The following is a 16,607-nucleotide window of genomic DNA, read 5'->3' on the forward strand; positions in this document are numbered from 1 at the left end:
ATAAAGCCACATAAGCTCTGCCAGCATCTTACCAAGTCTTTGCTCATTAGAGTGATTCATGAGGGAAGGAGCCCCTCCCCCAAAGAATTCCACTCCACACAGAAAGATATTCTCAACTGAAAGTAGAATTCCAGAGAATAACAAGGAGAGATAAGAAAGTTTTCTTAAGTGAGCAATGCAAAGAAATAGAAGAAATAATAGAATGGAAAAGATAAGAAATCTCTTCAAGAAAATCAGAGATATCAATGGAACTTTTCATGCAAAAATGGGCATGATAAGAGGTAAAAATGACAGGGACTTAATGGAAGCCAAAGAGGTTAAGAAGAGATGGCAGGAATATACAGAAGAATTATTCAAGGAAGAACTTAACATTGTGATAATGAGATTGTCTACCATTCTCAAATCTAATCACCAAAAATGTAAACATCCCTACTTAATTCACAAGTTGGGAGGTCTGTGACCCAAGTGTGCTAGAGTGAATGACAATCAGAATTTACTGACTGCCTCCCGGGCAGTCCTAAGAAAAGCATCTGTTGTGATTTGGAATGTAAACTAAGAGTAAGGCACAGGAAGTGATGCAAAAGAAGCCCCTTTAAAAGAGAGTTCAGTGAGTTCAGCTGTGGCTTGGGTAAGGATGAAAAAGGGGTTTTTTGGTTTCAATATATTAAAAGATGGTCACCAGAGGATTGAACTATTATTAATCCTCAATTAAGAATAAGCTCAAGTCAAAATTAACTTTTATGGAAGTTTATTTACAATTAAGAAGAGAGAGAGGAAATAAGGAAATAAGAATTTAACCTAGTAGGTAATTTACTATGATTCTCTAATTAATCCAGGTAGATCTAATTAACCCTCAGCTGAGAGTTAAAGGGCCAGAGGCCCGGAGGTGAATGGAGCAAACTTCATTCACAGAGTCTACTAAAAGAAATTTCTTAAGAGAAGTTCAGGAAGATTCAGTCTCTAAACTAACCACATGGAACAGTCTGGTCACAAACCAGCAGAGCTCCCTCAGGTCCCCTTCACAAAACCAGAAGACCTCTCACTCAACTCCCTCTTTTAAAAGGGGTCACTTATGCATCACTTCCTGTGCCTCCCTCCTAAATTGCATGTCCCAATCACAACATACAATTCTCATAGTACTGCCTAGGGGACAGTCAGTTGATTCTGATTTGTCACCCACTCTAGCACACGTGGATTACGAACCTCCCAGAATTAGAGGTGTTCTCACCTTTGGTGATTAAATCTAAAGATGGGCAGTGTAGACTTAATCTAATTATCACAATCCCCTGTGATTATTTGGGAGACTGGTCTCCCCAGTTGATCATTTGACATAATCATCTCGTACCCCTAAAGTTCTAACTACAATAGTTAGAGATAAGAGGTAAGTAGAAGAGATAGAAAGAGAGAGAGCAAAACCAATGTTTTGCTAGGCACATTGACAAAAAGCCAATTAGGGGGCAATCCCCTTTGGCATAAGAGTTTACAATTCAAGTAATTGTTTTCAATCCCCTCAAGATCAAATAGTTGCATCCCAAAGTTCATTTTGGATCATCTTGATTCAGTGTAGGTTTCTGCAGGCAAATAGTCCATTTTCTGCTTTCAAAGCATTAACAGACTTCTTTTTCTGAAAAAATTTCTCAAACAAAATTTTAAAACTTGGATTTTTTATAAAAATACAATCCCCCCTGAAGAGGGTGTTTAAAAAAGAAACACCCAGATCAGCTCAGTATTTTTAATACTACCATCATTACTGGCAAATAAAATAATGAGTTAATAAATGAAGTGATGATTATATATTTATATATTTATTTTAAATACATTTCCAAATGTTTGTAGTTAATCCATTTATTCATTTAATATTAGCCACATAGTTTGCTTTAATTATGTTTATGTCTGAATATATAATTAATCTACAAAATTCAGAGTCTCCTTTTATTTTGTACTGATATTATAATTCCATCTTTGGTCTTGTGACATTTTTTCTTGTTCAAAAAATACACTATGACACTTGAAATGATTACAACAGCTGCAAGTGTGCCAACCACAGACAGCACTACAATAACAGCAGGCCTGAAAGAATCTTCAGGAGAAGGAATGAACAGAGATGCTTGAGCTATGTTGGATATAGGAGATGTCAAGTTGGCTTTATCAACTGCCTTTATAGCAAGAAAGATGGTGGTGCCATTTTCTATTATGAAACCTTTTGGTTTGAACATGAAGACTTCCTTGGAGTTGGCATCATTTGGAATGAGGTCAGTAGTATTCACTTGAAGAGCAGCATCAAAGTTTTCTCTTAGGGTAAGGATATTTTTACTCATTTTTATAATATACTCTTTAGCTAAAAAGAGAAGAGATTGTTGGCTCAGGACCATGGGCCGTACTGGGAACACAGGGTATTCCCTGGGAAGTTTGTCAAACAGAGGCCAGAAATAAGCCAAATGGTCAAACTAAGAAAGAATTACTTATTTCTAGGGAAGCTTAATCTTAAATGTACCTAAAAGGAACTTGAATCTACCATACAGATTAGTATTAAACACTGACTGGCTGAAAACTCTTCATTGACAAGGGAATCTGACCTTAAGGTCTCTCTAAGTAGAACTGGATCTAACCTTTGGTCCATTTGACTGATAAGAAGAAAAATACATCCTGTGTGTAGAGGAAGTGTTTAATGTTTTAGAAGTCCCTGCTAGGACCTAACAGAACTGAATTGGGCTGGGATGCCCACCTGTAGCCAATAGTTGTTAGAGTTACCCAAAATGCCCCTGTTACTCTGTATCTTCAAAGCTATGACCTAGTAAAGGGGATGGGCCTAGTAGAGCCTGTAATTCTCCAATCATGGTCATCTATATCCTCTCTTAGATCTTTCCTGCATGTGAAGGGATATATCTCTTGAATTATTTCCTTAGCGGCTTTTCAAGTTAAACTTTGATTTTTCAGGGCTCAACTAACTTCAACTGTTTGTTTCAGAGTTCTGGACTAACTCATCCTCAAACCAGATATGTTCATTTAGCCAAAGAATTGATTTTTAAATCACTGTTTTCAGGATCTGTTAATTTTGTTCTTTATAGCCAATCTCTCATTTTTGTGGGTTTTCTCCTTTTTTTTTTTTTTTTTTTTTTTTGTTGCTGGTGGTTCCCTTTGGCTCTGAATCAAAACTGAATGGGGCACTTACCTCGTCCTGTATCATAGTCATCCCCAGGGGCTGTCCAGGTCAGATTAATGCGATCTTCTTCAACATAAGCCTCTAGATCAATAATTTGATTTGGTGGGAACACATCAGGCATAGGATTGGGAATATTTGATACAATAAAAGAACCTCCTGAGGCTGTTCTACTGAAACTTTGCATGTCTTCTTGATTTTTATCTTCACTAATTTCAGGTTTTGGTGGGTTCATTTTGATCTCACCTGCATGAAGAAAAAAATATACCAGTAATCTTGTCCTTGATGGTCAGTTCCACCCAAATGCTATGAATTTTTCTTATTTATTATCCCAGAACCTGGCCTAAGCAGCTCAGAGAGGTGAGCAGGGAGTTGGGCCCACCTGAGCTCTAATGTAGCCTCAGGGACTAGCTGTGTGACCCTGGGCAAATCACTAACCATCTATCTTCCTGAGCTTCTTCAACTGTAAAATGGGAATAAAAATAGCACTTATCTCCCAGGGTTGTGAGAATACAATGAAACAACATTTGTAAAGCTGCTGGTACATAGAAAGCACTAAATATTAGCTGTTATTATGTTTTTATCTTACCCATCTTTTATCTTCCCACATACACAATAACTTTTTTTATGAGCAAAGCCATTCATATCATGAGACAAGTAGTTTGTTGGCCCAGAATACTGATATCCAGAGGACATATTTCTTCCCCAAATGGATGTCCTTTCTTCTTGGGAAGTCTCACTTCTTCCACATAGTCTACTGTCTCTACATCTCTTGTCTCTCCACCATACTGCTCCACTGTATGGCACATCCAAACCCACACTACCACTGCTAGATTGTAATCAAATAGTGCCCTTCTACATTCTCCCTTAACTCCCATGGGGCAGAACTCTATGGAAGATAAACTACCAGTTCTCCTGATACAATTGTAGTTACTTGTTAAACTCTTGTCCACTATTTTATCATACCCTATTATATTTCAGCCCCCACAATTTTTGACCAAGGGGAGAAGATTTCTATTGATGGCTGCATTGGCTTTGAGGCAAAAACAGCAATATGGCTGATGAACTCCGTGAAATTTCAAGAAATTAAAGATTTGTTAAAAATCAGTTGCTTGGATAATTATTCTGTGGCATAAACTTTAGAATAAATGATTCCCAATATTCTGAGGAACAGTTCAATATCCTTTATTATGTTATGAATATCCATACCATCCACTTTCTCTTGCTTAGAAACCTTATATTGTCCATGCCATCATCAATGGCAAATCTTCCTTTGCCCATTTTTCTACTAATTTGTGTTAATAACTCCCTGTTCCTTTCCTGTTGGTGGGTGAGAGTGAAATGTCAAAAATTGACCTTATTTTGCTCAATGAGGGTAAATAGAAACTACAACACTGAAGTTGCAAAGGAGCATACATAGCAGTTAGAGCTATTCTAATGTAGAACGAACTTTTTCAATGGATTTCTCCATCAATAGAGACTTTTTCAAATAGATTCTATGTAGTATATTGTAGAAGGGGGATTCTTGTTTCAGGATTGGGTTGATCTAGAAGACTGGAAATCCTTTCCAGTTATGAGATGTGATACTTAGTCTTAATCTTTCTGCTTCTACCCAAGAATTTGTGTCTTTGGGCAATACTAGAATATTTGTGCCTTAAAAACTGGATTCTTCTACTAGTTATATATATGCTAAGACAGATTTCTTCATTTATAGAGGTCTGTTGAATTTTCTATCTAGGATAGACATATTTGAAGTAAAGTAAGATGCACTTGGTAAGTAACCTCTATATTGCAGAATTGTAGAATCTCAGAGCTGCAAGGGGCCTGAGTGGCCATATAGCACATTATGTGAAAAGAGCTCCCCTTAATTTAGTTATTCAGACTTAACAGTGATGAGGAACCCCTTGTGAGGGAGATTCTCATTTCTGAGGCAGCTGCTTTCATTGTGGGAAAGCTCTAATTGCTAAGAGGTTTTCCTTACCGTTCTCTACCCAGCCTGGTATGTATAAGGCTCCATTCACTTGGGATCTTGGCCTTTGGGTGTTTGTTCCTCCCAGGGCTCTTACTTTTAAGCTATATCGACCATCTGTTTTGTAGGCTGTGAAATATCTTGAGTAGACCCCATCGTTCTTGAAAGAATCAGCACCTTTGTGTAGAAATAAAGGAGATAACAGGCAGCACCATGATGAATGAATACGTTAATTCTCAAAAATACAGTTAGACCTTGGAAGATGCTAATAGACTCTTCATATAGGCATGTGTTTACATGCATGCCATTTCTATACACAGATACACATATTTATTAAATATTTCAAAGTTTTCAAAGCTTATTTAACAAATATGATCTCATTGGAATCTACCAACAACTCTGTCAGGTAAGTCCTATAACAGTGATGTGCTAGAGTCAACTTGCATTAGAGATAACTGACTGATAAGTTTTAAGTGTGAGTATTTACACCTTGGAAATACTTAAAAATCAAGGTTTTATTTATCATTTTATTGATTATCCAGATAAAAATGTGATGGAGATTAGATCTAGGAATATGTTGTGTGCACTTTGTCCCACAGAGAACCAATTCTTAAACATTTGTCAGCATAGCCCTGAGGAAAGATATTGTATACCCATCATATAAGTGAGGATACTGAAACTTAGATCAATTAAATGACTTTTCCACAATCAAAGAACTATTAACTGTAATTGGCAGGATTTGAACCTGTGTCTTTTGCTTTTCTCCAGATCCAGTCTTTTGCTAAGTGTTGTCAATTCCACCTCTATATCATCTCTTACATCAGTTTCTTTTTCTGCTCAGATAGCCACTGACCAATTCAGGCATTTGGATGATTATAATAGCCTCCTAATTGGGTCTCACTGGCTCCATTATCTTTCCTCTGCAGTCAGTCTACCCCACAGCTGCTAAATAAACACCTCTAAAACACTTCACGCCACTGTGCAAAAATCTTTAACTGCCCTTTCTGAATGTCAGCTGCCCCAAACTCTAAAAAATGTCTATTGGTCTCTTCCACCTACCATTAGAGTGTTATCTATTCCTTTCTTGTGATTTTCATTCCAGTTGGACTGATGGACTAACTGTGCCGTGTGTGTGTGTGTGTGTGTGTGTGTGTGTGTGTGTGTGTGTGTGTGTGTATTCTTGAATCTCTCACTTCTTGGCTTTTGCCAAACTGCCCCCCACCCCCCATTCATCACCATTTTTATAATGTTCTCCCTCCTCACCCTTGATTCTTGGATTCTCTCACTTGAAAGCATGGCTCAGGTCCCATCTCCTACGTAGGGGCTTTCCAGATTCCCCAGATTTTCTAATTCCTTCCCTATCCTCTTCCACACCCAAATTTCTTTTAACTTACCATGTATATACTTTGTATTTACCTCTTTGTGTATAGGTTGTGTTCAGCTAGGTAAGAAGTAAGCTCCTTAAGGTCAGGGATTGCTTACTGTTTGTCAGTAGTTCCCTAGCTCCTAGCATTATGCCTTATCTTAGTAGGAACATCATAAATGCTTCTCAAATTTATACATTTTTGTTAAGTGGTTATTATACTTAGTGTCAAGAGGGTCCCCTCCCCATAGTACATAGACATTCCAGGGTGCAGAGGAGGCATCTTTGTTGAAGGCTGTCCATATAGTTCATTCCCTGGAGCAGATGAATCGGGGATGATGCTTGGTCAGTGTGAGCATTGTCCTTCCTCCCAGAGATCATGAAAGAATTTAGGAGGCCCTTCCTTAAAGTGTTTGTCTATCATCTAATGACTTTGAATTTGTTTTTTGACAATTACCTTTTAAATTTGTTTGATAGCTGATGGGCCCCTCTCTACTATGTTTTAGGGGTTCACCTAACATGAGTTACTGTAAGTTACTTATTTTCTAAGGGAGAGTCTTAATCTCTTGTTTGTTTATAAGTTATATATTTCCCCTAAGATGGAAAGATTTTTACTTGTCTTTTTTAAGTAACTAAAGTGCCACTCATGTTTCCAAGTAAACAATCTTCCTGGGTCTCCATCTTAATGCTAACATTCCTTCAATTCAATTCAGTAAGCTGCAGATATATTGGAGACATTCCAATATTAAGGAATTATGAGAACCTTGTAAAATGTGGGCTTGACTGTGTGCTATTTAAAATTATATTTGGAAAGAAAGAAGGGCATGAATGGCATGCATGTCAAATGTGCAAATGACACAGAGCTAGGAGGGGGAGGCAAAACTTTATTTATGAGAGAGGGAGGTTGAAAAATGATCTTGACAGACTACATCATATCCCAAAAGGTATAAATGTTATGTCATATATAAAAGGGTTCATTCACGAGTACAAGAAAATGAAAAAGAATGAAAAGGTAGGATTATATTTAACCCGAAGTCCAAGAACTATGGTGTAAGATAGTGTCTGCAAGAAATCTGGGAGAGTTAGTGAAATGCAAGTTTAGTGTGAGTCAACAGTGTTAAAAAGCAACAAAACAAATGAATGAACAATCTTATTCTGAAAAAAATGTAATAAGGCAGCAGAAAATGCTGCTCCAATCCGAGGCTGCATTTTGAGACACATAGTGTCCAGGATAAGTAACAGGATTATTTTGTTCTGGTCAGACCAGATCTAAAGTCTTGTGTTTATTGTTGAGTGATATATTTTAGGAAAGATGGGTAAGTTGGAGACCTCCAAAAGGAGGGCAATTAGAACCATAAAGGGCCTGGAGATCATTTCATTCAAAGAACCTGAGGATTCTTAGCCTGGAAGAGGGACAATTGAGGGGCCATGATAACATTCTTCTGGTATTCGAAGACCTGTGATACAGAAAAGGATTTGGCTTATTTTGCTTGGCCTTAGAGGCCATGGGTGAAAATTATGGAGAGGGCCATGTAGGCTTCTTTTGAGGAAAGCCATGAATGGAACTGAAGTAGTGATTCCCATCTCACTGAGAGTATTCAAGCAATGATTTGATGTTTTCTTTTTAATTATGATATAATCCTGTTCAGAGAATCCAGGAAATTTCATGATGAATTCCAGATAACTTTCAGACAATTCAGGGAGAATCCTGTTCAAGTACAGGTTATATAACTCATTGATCTCCACTCTGAGCTCCCTTCCAACTCTGAGGTTTTGTGATTCAGTGGATTGGAGAACACCTTTGGCAGGACTCCTGAGTTCTATTTCTCCTCAGTATTTTCTTATCTCAAACCAAGCCATTAGCAAACACATGCTTTTCCTGGAATATAACCCATGTATTTAATACACTGGAATTTTAGCATTAAAAGGCCTTAGGAGTCATTTAGTTCAACCTGCATCCTTCCTGTACATTAGGAAAAGTATGAGATAAAGAATGATGAATATTAGCAATCAGATTTATTAAATTAATTCATTGAAGAGGCAGCAGGGTTGTTGATAGAGAGCTGACCTTTTGCCATGAACACATGGGTACCCTTTTGGAGACATAATTGTCTCATGTCATGTGATCTCGAAGGTTACGTCATTAACCTTTAAGTGCCACAGACAATTAGTTGTGGAGAAGATGCAGACCAGCAAATAAAAAGGGAGTTTCGTCATATGGGAGTTACCTATATCAGTGAAATCACAAATCTAATTTTTATCCTACTGTATTGAAAATGTTCTCAGAAAACCATACTAATCTAGATGGTACAGAGGCAGCCATTTTATTAAAAAATTATGATAACAGACAAAACTTATTCCTCTCCCTTTCAGTTTCTGATATTTGGAGATGTACCATTTTGGAGTTTGCATGCAATAGAAAAGTATCACATTTATTTCTAAAACGAGAAAGAAGCTTGAGGTTTTTGTGGGGGATAAATTACCTGCACCATTATCCAGGAGTTCCAGAGTCTCTGTTGTTCCATCTGCTGATTCGATGAGAGCTATCACATTGGCTCCTATAATAGGCAAGGATCCTTGACGAACTTCTGCATAAACAATCATTGGACTAGGGAAGCTGCTGTTGTCTTTATTCATTTTAGAGTCCACCGTAATGGGGGGTACAATAGGATTTGCAGCACGAGAGGTTACTGTCAGAGTCAGGGTTTGAGCACTTGATTTAAGGCTATAAGTCCAAATTCCAACCTGAAAAATGCAACAGAGATTCATTAAAAACAAAACAAAACAAAAAAAAAACTATGTTAAGACCTGCCTTACCTACCTTCTTTATTATCCACTGTCTATCTTAAGGTGATATCTGATTTATACAAGTGCAATTCAAGAAGACTAGAGACTTCATATGACTTTGCTTCTCTATTAGCTATGCTGGTCATTTCAGATCTTATGAGAAGGGAATCTAGACTAGAACCTGCAATATGCATAATGCCTATTATTACTGAAACTTTTGCAGTGGAAAATGTAATCTTAAAGATATGCTGTTGTCATAATCCTTTTTTCTTAGAAGCAAGGCAAAGATTTCAGCTGGCAGGGCAAAGGTGATCTGAAATTCTGGATAGAGAAATTGGGAGGGGGGGAGGGTGCAAAGTGTTCAAAGCAATCAGAAGAAGGTTCTATAACTTCCAGGTCTGCCCTTTTAATCTCCCTTGTTCTCCAGCCAGTTTCTGACCTTCTGACACCTCCTTTTGACACCTATTTGACAGTTCCTGCCTTGTTTCAATGTAATAAGTTTTTGCTTTTTTGTGGTCAATTTGTAACATTTCTATGAGAACATATAGAATAAAATTGTGGGTTTTTAAATTATAAAAACAAAACAAAAACCAAACAAAACCCCTATTGTCACTCAAGAATACTTAGGATCCTAACATGAAAGACTTTACTCCATTTTCTCAGAATTCAAAAAAAAAAAAAAAAAAGAAAGCTGGCTCCTCACCTCGGCAGTGTTTGGTATTCGGAGGTATGCCATTTTGGAGCTTGCTTCCACTGAAAAATTTATATATATATTGCCACTGGGATCCCTGACAAACATTTCAGGTTGTTGTGCTGTCCATGTGACAAGAAATAGAGTATCATTTCCTACTGTACTGTCAAAAATAACTGTGCCATTCATCCAGTCTTCTTTTGTCAGACTGACTCCCTTACTCTCCAGCTGTTAAGAAAATAAATAAAACATTTAGTAACTGGGCAAAGGAATAATTCATCAACAAGTCATATTACATTTAATCTGAAGGAGATAGCAGAATAGCAGAAGAATACAAATTGCAGAGAAGGTTCCAGCCAACATTGGTAAAGGGAATTTCCTCAGCCAGGAGTCTCTTTACCAATTAAATCAGAGGTCCCTTCTAAATCCCTGAGGTTAGCATCCATTAGAAGAAGACAGGTGTCATGATTATCCAAATGTGTATGAATAATATTCCTGGCACAAAGTACATGAAAGACAAGACTAGAATTAGACCCCTTATTTTTGGTCTAAGGTAATATTCAAGTTTCGTTCATTCACTCTCTTCCTCCACTTATTTTGTTTTCCATTTTCTATTGCTCTTCCCTTCCATTGTAGGTGGAGAACAGATAAAACTCATCTAACCAGTTTCTTGATTTTGAAACAGCTTCTCAGTAGTAGACAGGTAATATTTTTGTTGGGTAGAAGAAATATCATGAATGAAAGCTCAATATTTAGAGTAATCTGCCCACATGAAGCTCATATTCTGATTAGGGGGTTGGAACAACATGCAAAACAAACCTTCCTATAGAAGATATTTATAGTGCAAATGGAAGATAATCTCAGAGAGAAGGCATTGGCAGAGTCCAAATCCAGATTTCTTTCCACTGAACCCTCTGCTTCAAGGGTGTGGCCTGGCCTGGCCTTTTATGCCTCACCAGTTAACTCATTATCCCACTCACCAGACTCTTTTAAATCTTTCCAACTCTCTTTAAACCTCCCATGCTTTCCTCTAACTTGCCTTTTCCTCTGAAAATCTTCCCTCGTGTTTCCCTGAAAAAAAAAGAATTGACAACTGAGAGTTCCCACTTTCTTCCAGATACCTTCTACCATTATCTTCTTTACCTGTCTCACAAGAAGAGGTGGCCCTTCTCCTTACCAAGGCAAAACCTTCTCCAATACACAAGAGATCCAGTTCTATCCTGTTTTCTCAAATAGTGTTTCCCCTCTATCATTCCCACTCTTATTTATCTTCAGTCTCTCTTTGTCTGCTTGGATCCTTGTCCTTTTGACTACTTCTCTACTACAATCATACCCATGGCTCTCCTAGGCTCAAAAATACAATCACTTGATTTGTCCATCCTTGTTAACTAACGTCTCACATGTCTTCTCACTTTTACAGTTAAACTCCTTGTGAAGGCAGTCTACAATAGGTGCTTCTGCTTCCTTTTTTAAATTCTCTTTTCAATTCTCTACAGTCTGACTCCCAGCTTCATCATTGTTATAAAGAAATAAAACAAAATGTTGATAGGAGGAGGAATAGAAGGGATAAGGAGAATGGCTGAGTTATGGGAATGAATAGGCAATCTTGGTATAGAGAGGAGTAAAGGGGTTAGGTGAGTAATAAAAGGATGAATGGGTTGTATATAGGAAGGTAAGGGAATGAATGGGAGTATAGGAAGTGCTGCTCAAACAGGCTAATCACTGAGGCTAGAGACAGAGGGTACTGGGAGGAAATAGGCTGGATCTTCAGGCAGGGAAAGTATCTCTAAGGTACAAGAGGAATTGGGCCAGTCAGAAATGTTTAGATCAAGGCTGGGGTTTCTCTTGTTAATTTCTAAAGTCCCTTGAGGGAGGAGTCAAAGGTTCCTCCCTGCCATTGAAATTGATGTCTACAGGAAGTCTCCGCCAGGTACTTCCTGCCCAAGATGGATGCCTAGGTTTCCCTCAAGAAAATAAAAGAAAGTAATCCTTACCTCTTCAGCCTTTGCCTTAATCTTCAATACAATGATTCACCAGAGGCTTTGTAAAGGTAACAAAGGGGATTTATTAATATCAGGGATAATCAAAGGGAAAGAGGTTTTAGATTCTTAAAACTGCTGCTAGGGAGAAGGCTGCTGCTGGGGGATGGGTCACAGGAGAGGGTTAGACTGAGAGAGTCTGGCTCTCCCAGTCAGGAAGGCTTGACTGCCTTTGAAGTGAAGTATTTATCAAATCACTGAATTAGGGGTGACTTGTTTTAGGAGGTCCTACTTGCCTACAGAAACTAAATCCACAATGTCCAACCACCAAGCTCACCCTTCCTCCTAGGGCCCAAAGGGAAATTCAGGGGAAATAACAAGGATGTAAATGGAGAGATCAGGGAAAGGTCCAGAGAAATCAGCTAGGTCCAAATGCCCAAAAAGCCAAAAGCACAGGCCCAAGAAGAAGTCAAAAGGCAAAAAGCCAACAGGCAAAGCCAAAGCCAAAAAGCAAAAGCCCCTCATTTGGAAATTCAGCACTATTTATAGCCTCAGGCTCCAACTGACTTTCTGAACATTCTAAAACCTAACTGCCAGGGCTGCTTATAGTTTGAATTTGCAAAAGCAAAGGCTTCTGCTAGCAACCCTGCATTACATCATTCAGCTGAAACCACTCTCTCCAATGCTGATTGCCCCCTCTCATTCTGTTCACCAATTCTAATGACCTTTTCTCAATCCTCAGCCTTCATGATCTCTCTATAGCCACTGACACTATTGATCAACCTCTTCTCCTTAATATTTTCTTTTGTTTGGTAGTTCATACTACTCTCTCCAAGTTCTTCTCCTATCTTTCTGATCTATTCTTCCCAGTTTCCTTTGCTGAATCTTTATTCAGGTCAAGCCTGCTCATCATGACTATCCTGAACTGCCTTCTCTTCTCCCTCTATACCGTTTCCCTTAAAGCTCTCATTAGCTTCCATGGATTCAATTATTATTTTATGGTGATGATTCTTAGATCTAATTATTCAACCATAGTATCTCTGCTGACCTCCACACTTATATGTGCAGCTGCCTATTCGATATCTCAAACTGGAGACATAGATATCTTAAATTCAACATGTCAAAAATTGAACTTGTTATTTTTCCCCCCAAATCTCCCCTCTTTGTAACTCTCTTATTCTGTGGAGGGCTACACCATTCTACCAGTCACACAGGCTCATAACTTATGTGTTTCCCTCAATTCATTCTCTCACCTTGTGTGGTCCAAGTTTTGTCCAATGTGTTATCAAATTTTCCTTTATAACGTCTTTCACATATGCCCCCGTCTCTCCTCTGACACTGCCAGCTCTTGATGTATGCCCTCATTACCTCACTCCTGGACTATAGCAGTAGCCTGCTCATGGGTCTGTCTTCTTTAAATTTCTCCCATTTGCCACTTTGCTTTCAAATTAATCACATGATGTCACTCCTGACTCTGTAAACTGCAGTGACTCCTTTTGCTCTCAGATTCAAATCTAAGCTCTAAATCTACGATTTTAGAATATTATCATATAAACAAACAAACAAACAAACAAACAAACAAATAAATAAATATATATAATGAACATGGGAAATGAGAAATTGGGACTGACCTGGATGGACTTTTGAGTGATGGCTCCATTTCCTGAGGAGAGGGCGCTGAATGCATCAATGAGCCCATTGTTCTGTATATTGTCTGTAGCTGTTGTCTTCATACCTCCTAAAGTAGAATTATATTACTAGAAATTCAAAAGTTGGCACAATTTAGTGACAAATTAACAGTTTAACCAAAGTTTCTATTTTGTGAAGTTTACAGCTGGTAAGAATACAGCCTTATTCTTTTTTTTAAACCCTTACCTTCCATCTTAGATTCAATACTATGTATTGGTTCCAAGGAAGAAGAAGGGTAAGGGCTAGGCAATGGGGGTTAAGTGACTTGCCCATGGTCACTCACCTGGGAAGTGTCTGAGGCCAGATTTGAACCTAGGACCTCCTGTCTCCAGGCCTGACTCTCAATCTACTGAGCCCCCCAGATGTCCCCTATAGCCTCATTCTCAGAAAGCCAATGCAAAATTTTCAGTCTTGTGAATATAACCTATTTTTTATACACATTAAAATCTCATTCATCTAAAATACAACCTAGGCCTTGAGAAGAGACAAAAAAGCCTAATGAGCCAAAATATTGTTAAAAATCCATAATTTAAATCAGTTTATACATTTCATTTGTAATTGAGCTTTGTGAACGTCAATTCTTCAAGAATACATCAGTTCAACTATGTAGGACTCCTCTTCATGCCTTAGTAGATGTTTTAATGAGTTGCTATGGCCAGAAAAAATTCATTGTTTAGTAGACCATCTTCTGGTGATTCATCTTTCCAGTTTTAGGAATGCTGCTCATTTCAGTTCAGTTCTACCCACAATCATTAAGCCTCTACTTTTTTCAAGAGAAATCTGCAACAGTGATATAATATTTAACCCTCAAAGATCTTACATTCCCTCTTGGACATAGGAGTGAGGTATGAGATAAGAGTGTATGCAAATAATAAAATTCAGGGAAATGACTGAGATAGAGATAGAGAGACAGAGACAGAGACAGAGAGAGATAATATTAACACCTTGAGGAATCAGAATCATTGGACAATGGGCACATCACCCACATCCATAATCAAGTCTTCACTCAAAGCCTTTCTATTTTAATAGAACCTGTTTGAATTTGTGCTCAGCTGACATAACCATTGAGACCCTAGGGTCATCTTCAGAATGAGTATTCAGAATATGAGATGTTGGAGGTCTAGGGATGTGATAAATTGCTAACATTTTCAATCAATACATGGAAAGATTCTCATTATTTGTACTAGTAATACATATTTCATTGGATTGGCACCAATGACCATATTGTAATTTAAATTATGACTTCAAAATTACAAATTTGAATCCATGCAACCATTTCAAAGAATTATTTATAGTAATTGGGATCTTACCACTCCTGGGCTAAGGACAGTCCCTAGCCCGGATGAAAAAGGAGGAGGGTTGGGCGTGGGGCTAGCAACCCCACCCTGTAAAAACTACATCTGCTAAAGAAACTGCAACCTAAAGTAGGGGCAGCTGGGCTAGCTCAGTGGATTGAGAGCCAGGCCTAGAGATGAAAGGTCCTAGGTTCAAATCTGGGCTCAGACACTTCCCAGCTAGGTGACCCTAAGCGACCCATTGCCTACTGGTTGTGGCCCTATGCTCCTAGAATGGAGTCCCAGGATAAAAAAAAAAAAAAAAAAAAAAAAAAAAATTGGGATCTGGCTGTTAACTACTCTGCAAAATTTTGAAGGCCCATTTCAATCTGGCTCAAAATATTTTTCCAGTCTCCTCATGGTATTTCCCCTCATACAGTCTACAATTTGACCAAATTGACCTTCCCTTCTGTTTCATGCAGTCTATCTCTTGCCTCCATAACTTTTTGTTGAAGGTCCCATTTATCTAGAATCCACTTGCTCCTTATTTCTGTCGCATAGTTTCCCTCTCTTCCTTTAAGATGTATCTCAACCACCATCTTGTGCCTAAATCAGTGGTTCCCAAACTTTTTTGGCCTACTGTCCCCTTTCCAGAAAAAATATTACTTAGCCCCCTGGAAATTAATTTTTTTAAATTTTAATAGCAATTAATAGGAAAGATAAATGCACCTATGGCCATCACCAACTCCCTGGATTGCAGCAGCACCCACCAGGGGGTGGTGCCACCCACTTTGGGAATCATTGGGCCCTAAATCCTTTCCTCATGCCTTCAACTACTAGCACCCTCCTTATCCAGTTATCTTGTATTGAACTGTTTGGTATACCTTTATATTCATTGACTTAATACTCTTACATTATATGTTTTTGTTGTCATCCTTAGTAGAATATAAGCTCAATAAGAACTGAGATTGTTTAATTTTTTGTTGTTATATTCTTAGCAGCTATGAAGAGTACCTCTCATATAGTAGGCACTTAATATGTGTTGATTGTTGTGCAAAGTAGGATCCAATGAGTTTTACTTTAACTTAACTCTTACTCCTGAAAAATTCTCAAGCTCATTATTAAAGTGAAGGGTAGTAAATTTTTAGAGAAGGAGGTAGAAATTACTATGAGCTGGCATGATGATTTTATGATAGTCATGGGTGGTTAACCTTATTTCCTTTTATAGAAAGATTGTTACACCAGAAGAATGCTGTAGCCATTGTTATATAGACTTTAGCAGAGCTTTGTACAAAGTGTATCTTGTTCTTTTTCTGGACAAGATGGAGTTACTTAGGCTATATTATATATTTAAGACTAGGAGAACCCAATCATTTTATTAACAAGGAAACTGAGGCCCAGATGGTAAATGATAGATATGATATGATAATTTGGTTCAATACAATTTAGAGCTGGTTGAATGACTGGACCCAAAAAGTCATTGTTAAAGTTTAGTGACAACTTAGATTTCATGGTAGGCATCATTGGGCTATAATGCATTATAAATAAGGAAGAATAATGGAGAAGTAATATAAAAATATCATGAAAGAGATATACAAACAACAACAACAAAAAGAAGATAGGTTAATCATCTGGTGATGTCAGTTATACCTATTTATACCCTGAGTAATGATATCCTTATGAGGTTCCGATAGC

General features: G+C 37.9%; 1 protein-coding gene across 1 annotated transcript in view; it reads right to left on the bottom strand.

The window, feature by feature from the left end:
* Window positions 1-1,919: 1,919 nt before the first annotated feature.
* LOC123245856 (calcium-activated chloride channel regulator 1-like) overlaps window positions 1,920-16,607 on the bottom strand; it is a 49,425-nt gene continuing 34,737 nt past the window's right edge. Inside the window, exons 10-15 of the mRNA XM_044674848.1 lie at window positions 13,581-13,687; window positions 9,983-10,198; window positions 8,976-9,237; window positions 5,142-5,306; window positions 3,173-3,406; window positions 1,920-2,338 (exon numbers count right to left, since the gene is read on the bottom strand). Of these exons, the coding sequence (XP_044530783.1) occupies window positions 1,920-2,338; window positions 3,173-3,406; window positions 5,142-5,306; window positions 8,976-9,237; window positions 9,983-10,198; window positions 13,581-13,687 (1,403 nt within the window). The remainder of the gene's footprint in view (window positions 2,339-3,172; window positions 3,407-5,141; window positions 5,307-8,975; window positions 9,238-9,982; window positions 10,199-13,580; window positions 13,688-16,607) is intronic.

This window comes from Gracilinanus agilis, chromosome 4, assembly GCF_016433145.1.
Source record: "Gracilinanus agilis isolate LMUSP501 chromosome 4, AgileGrace, whole genome shotgun sequence".
Taxonomy (NCBI): Eukaryota; Metazoa; Chordata; class Mammalia; order Didelphimorphia; family Didelphidae; genus Gracilinanus; species Gracilinanus agilis.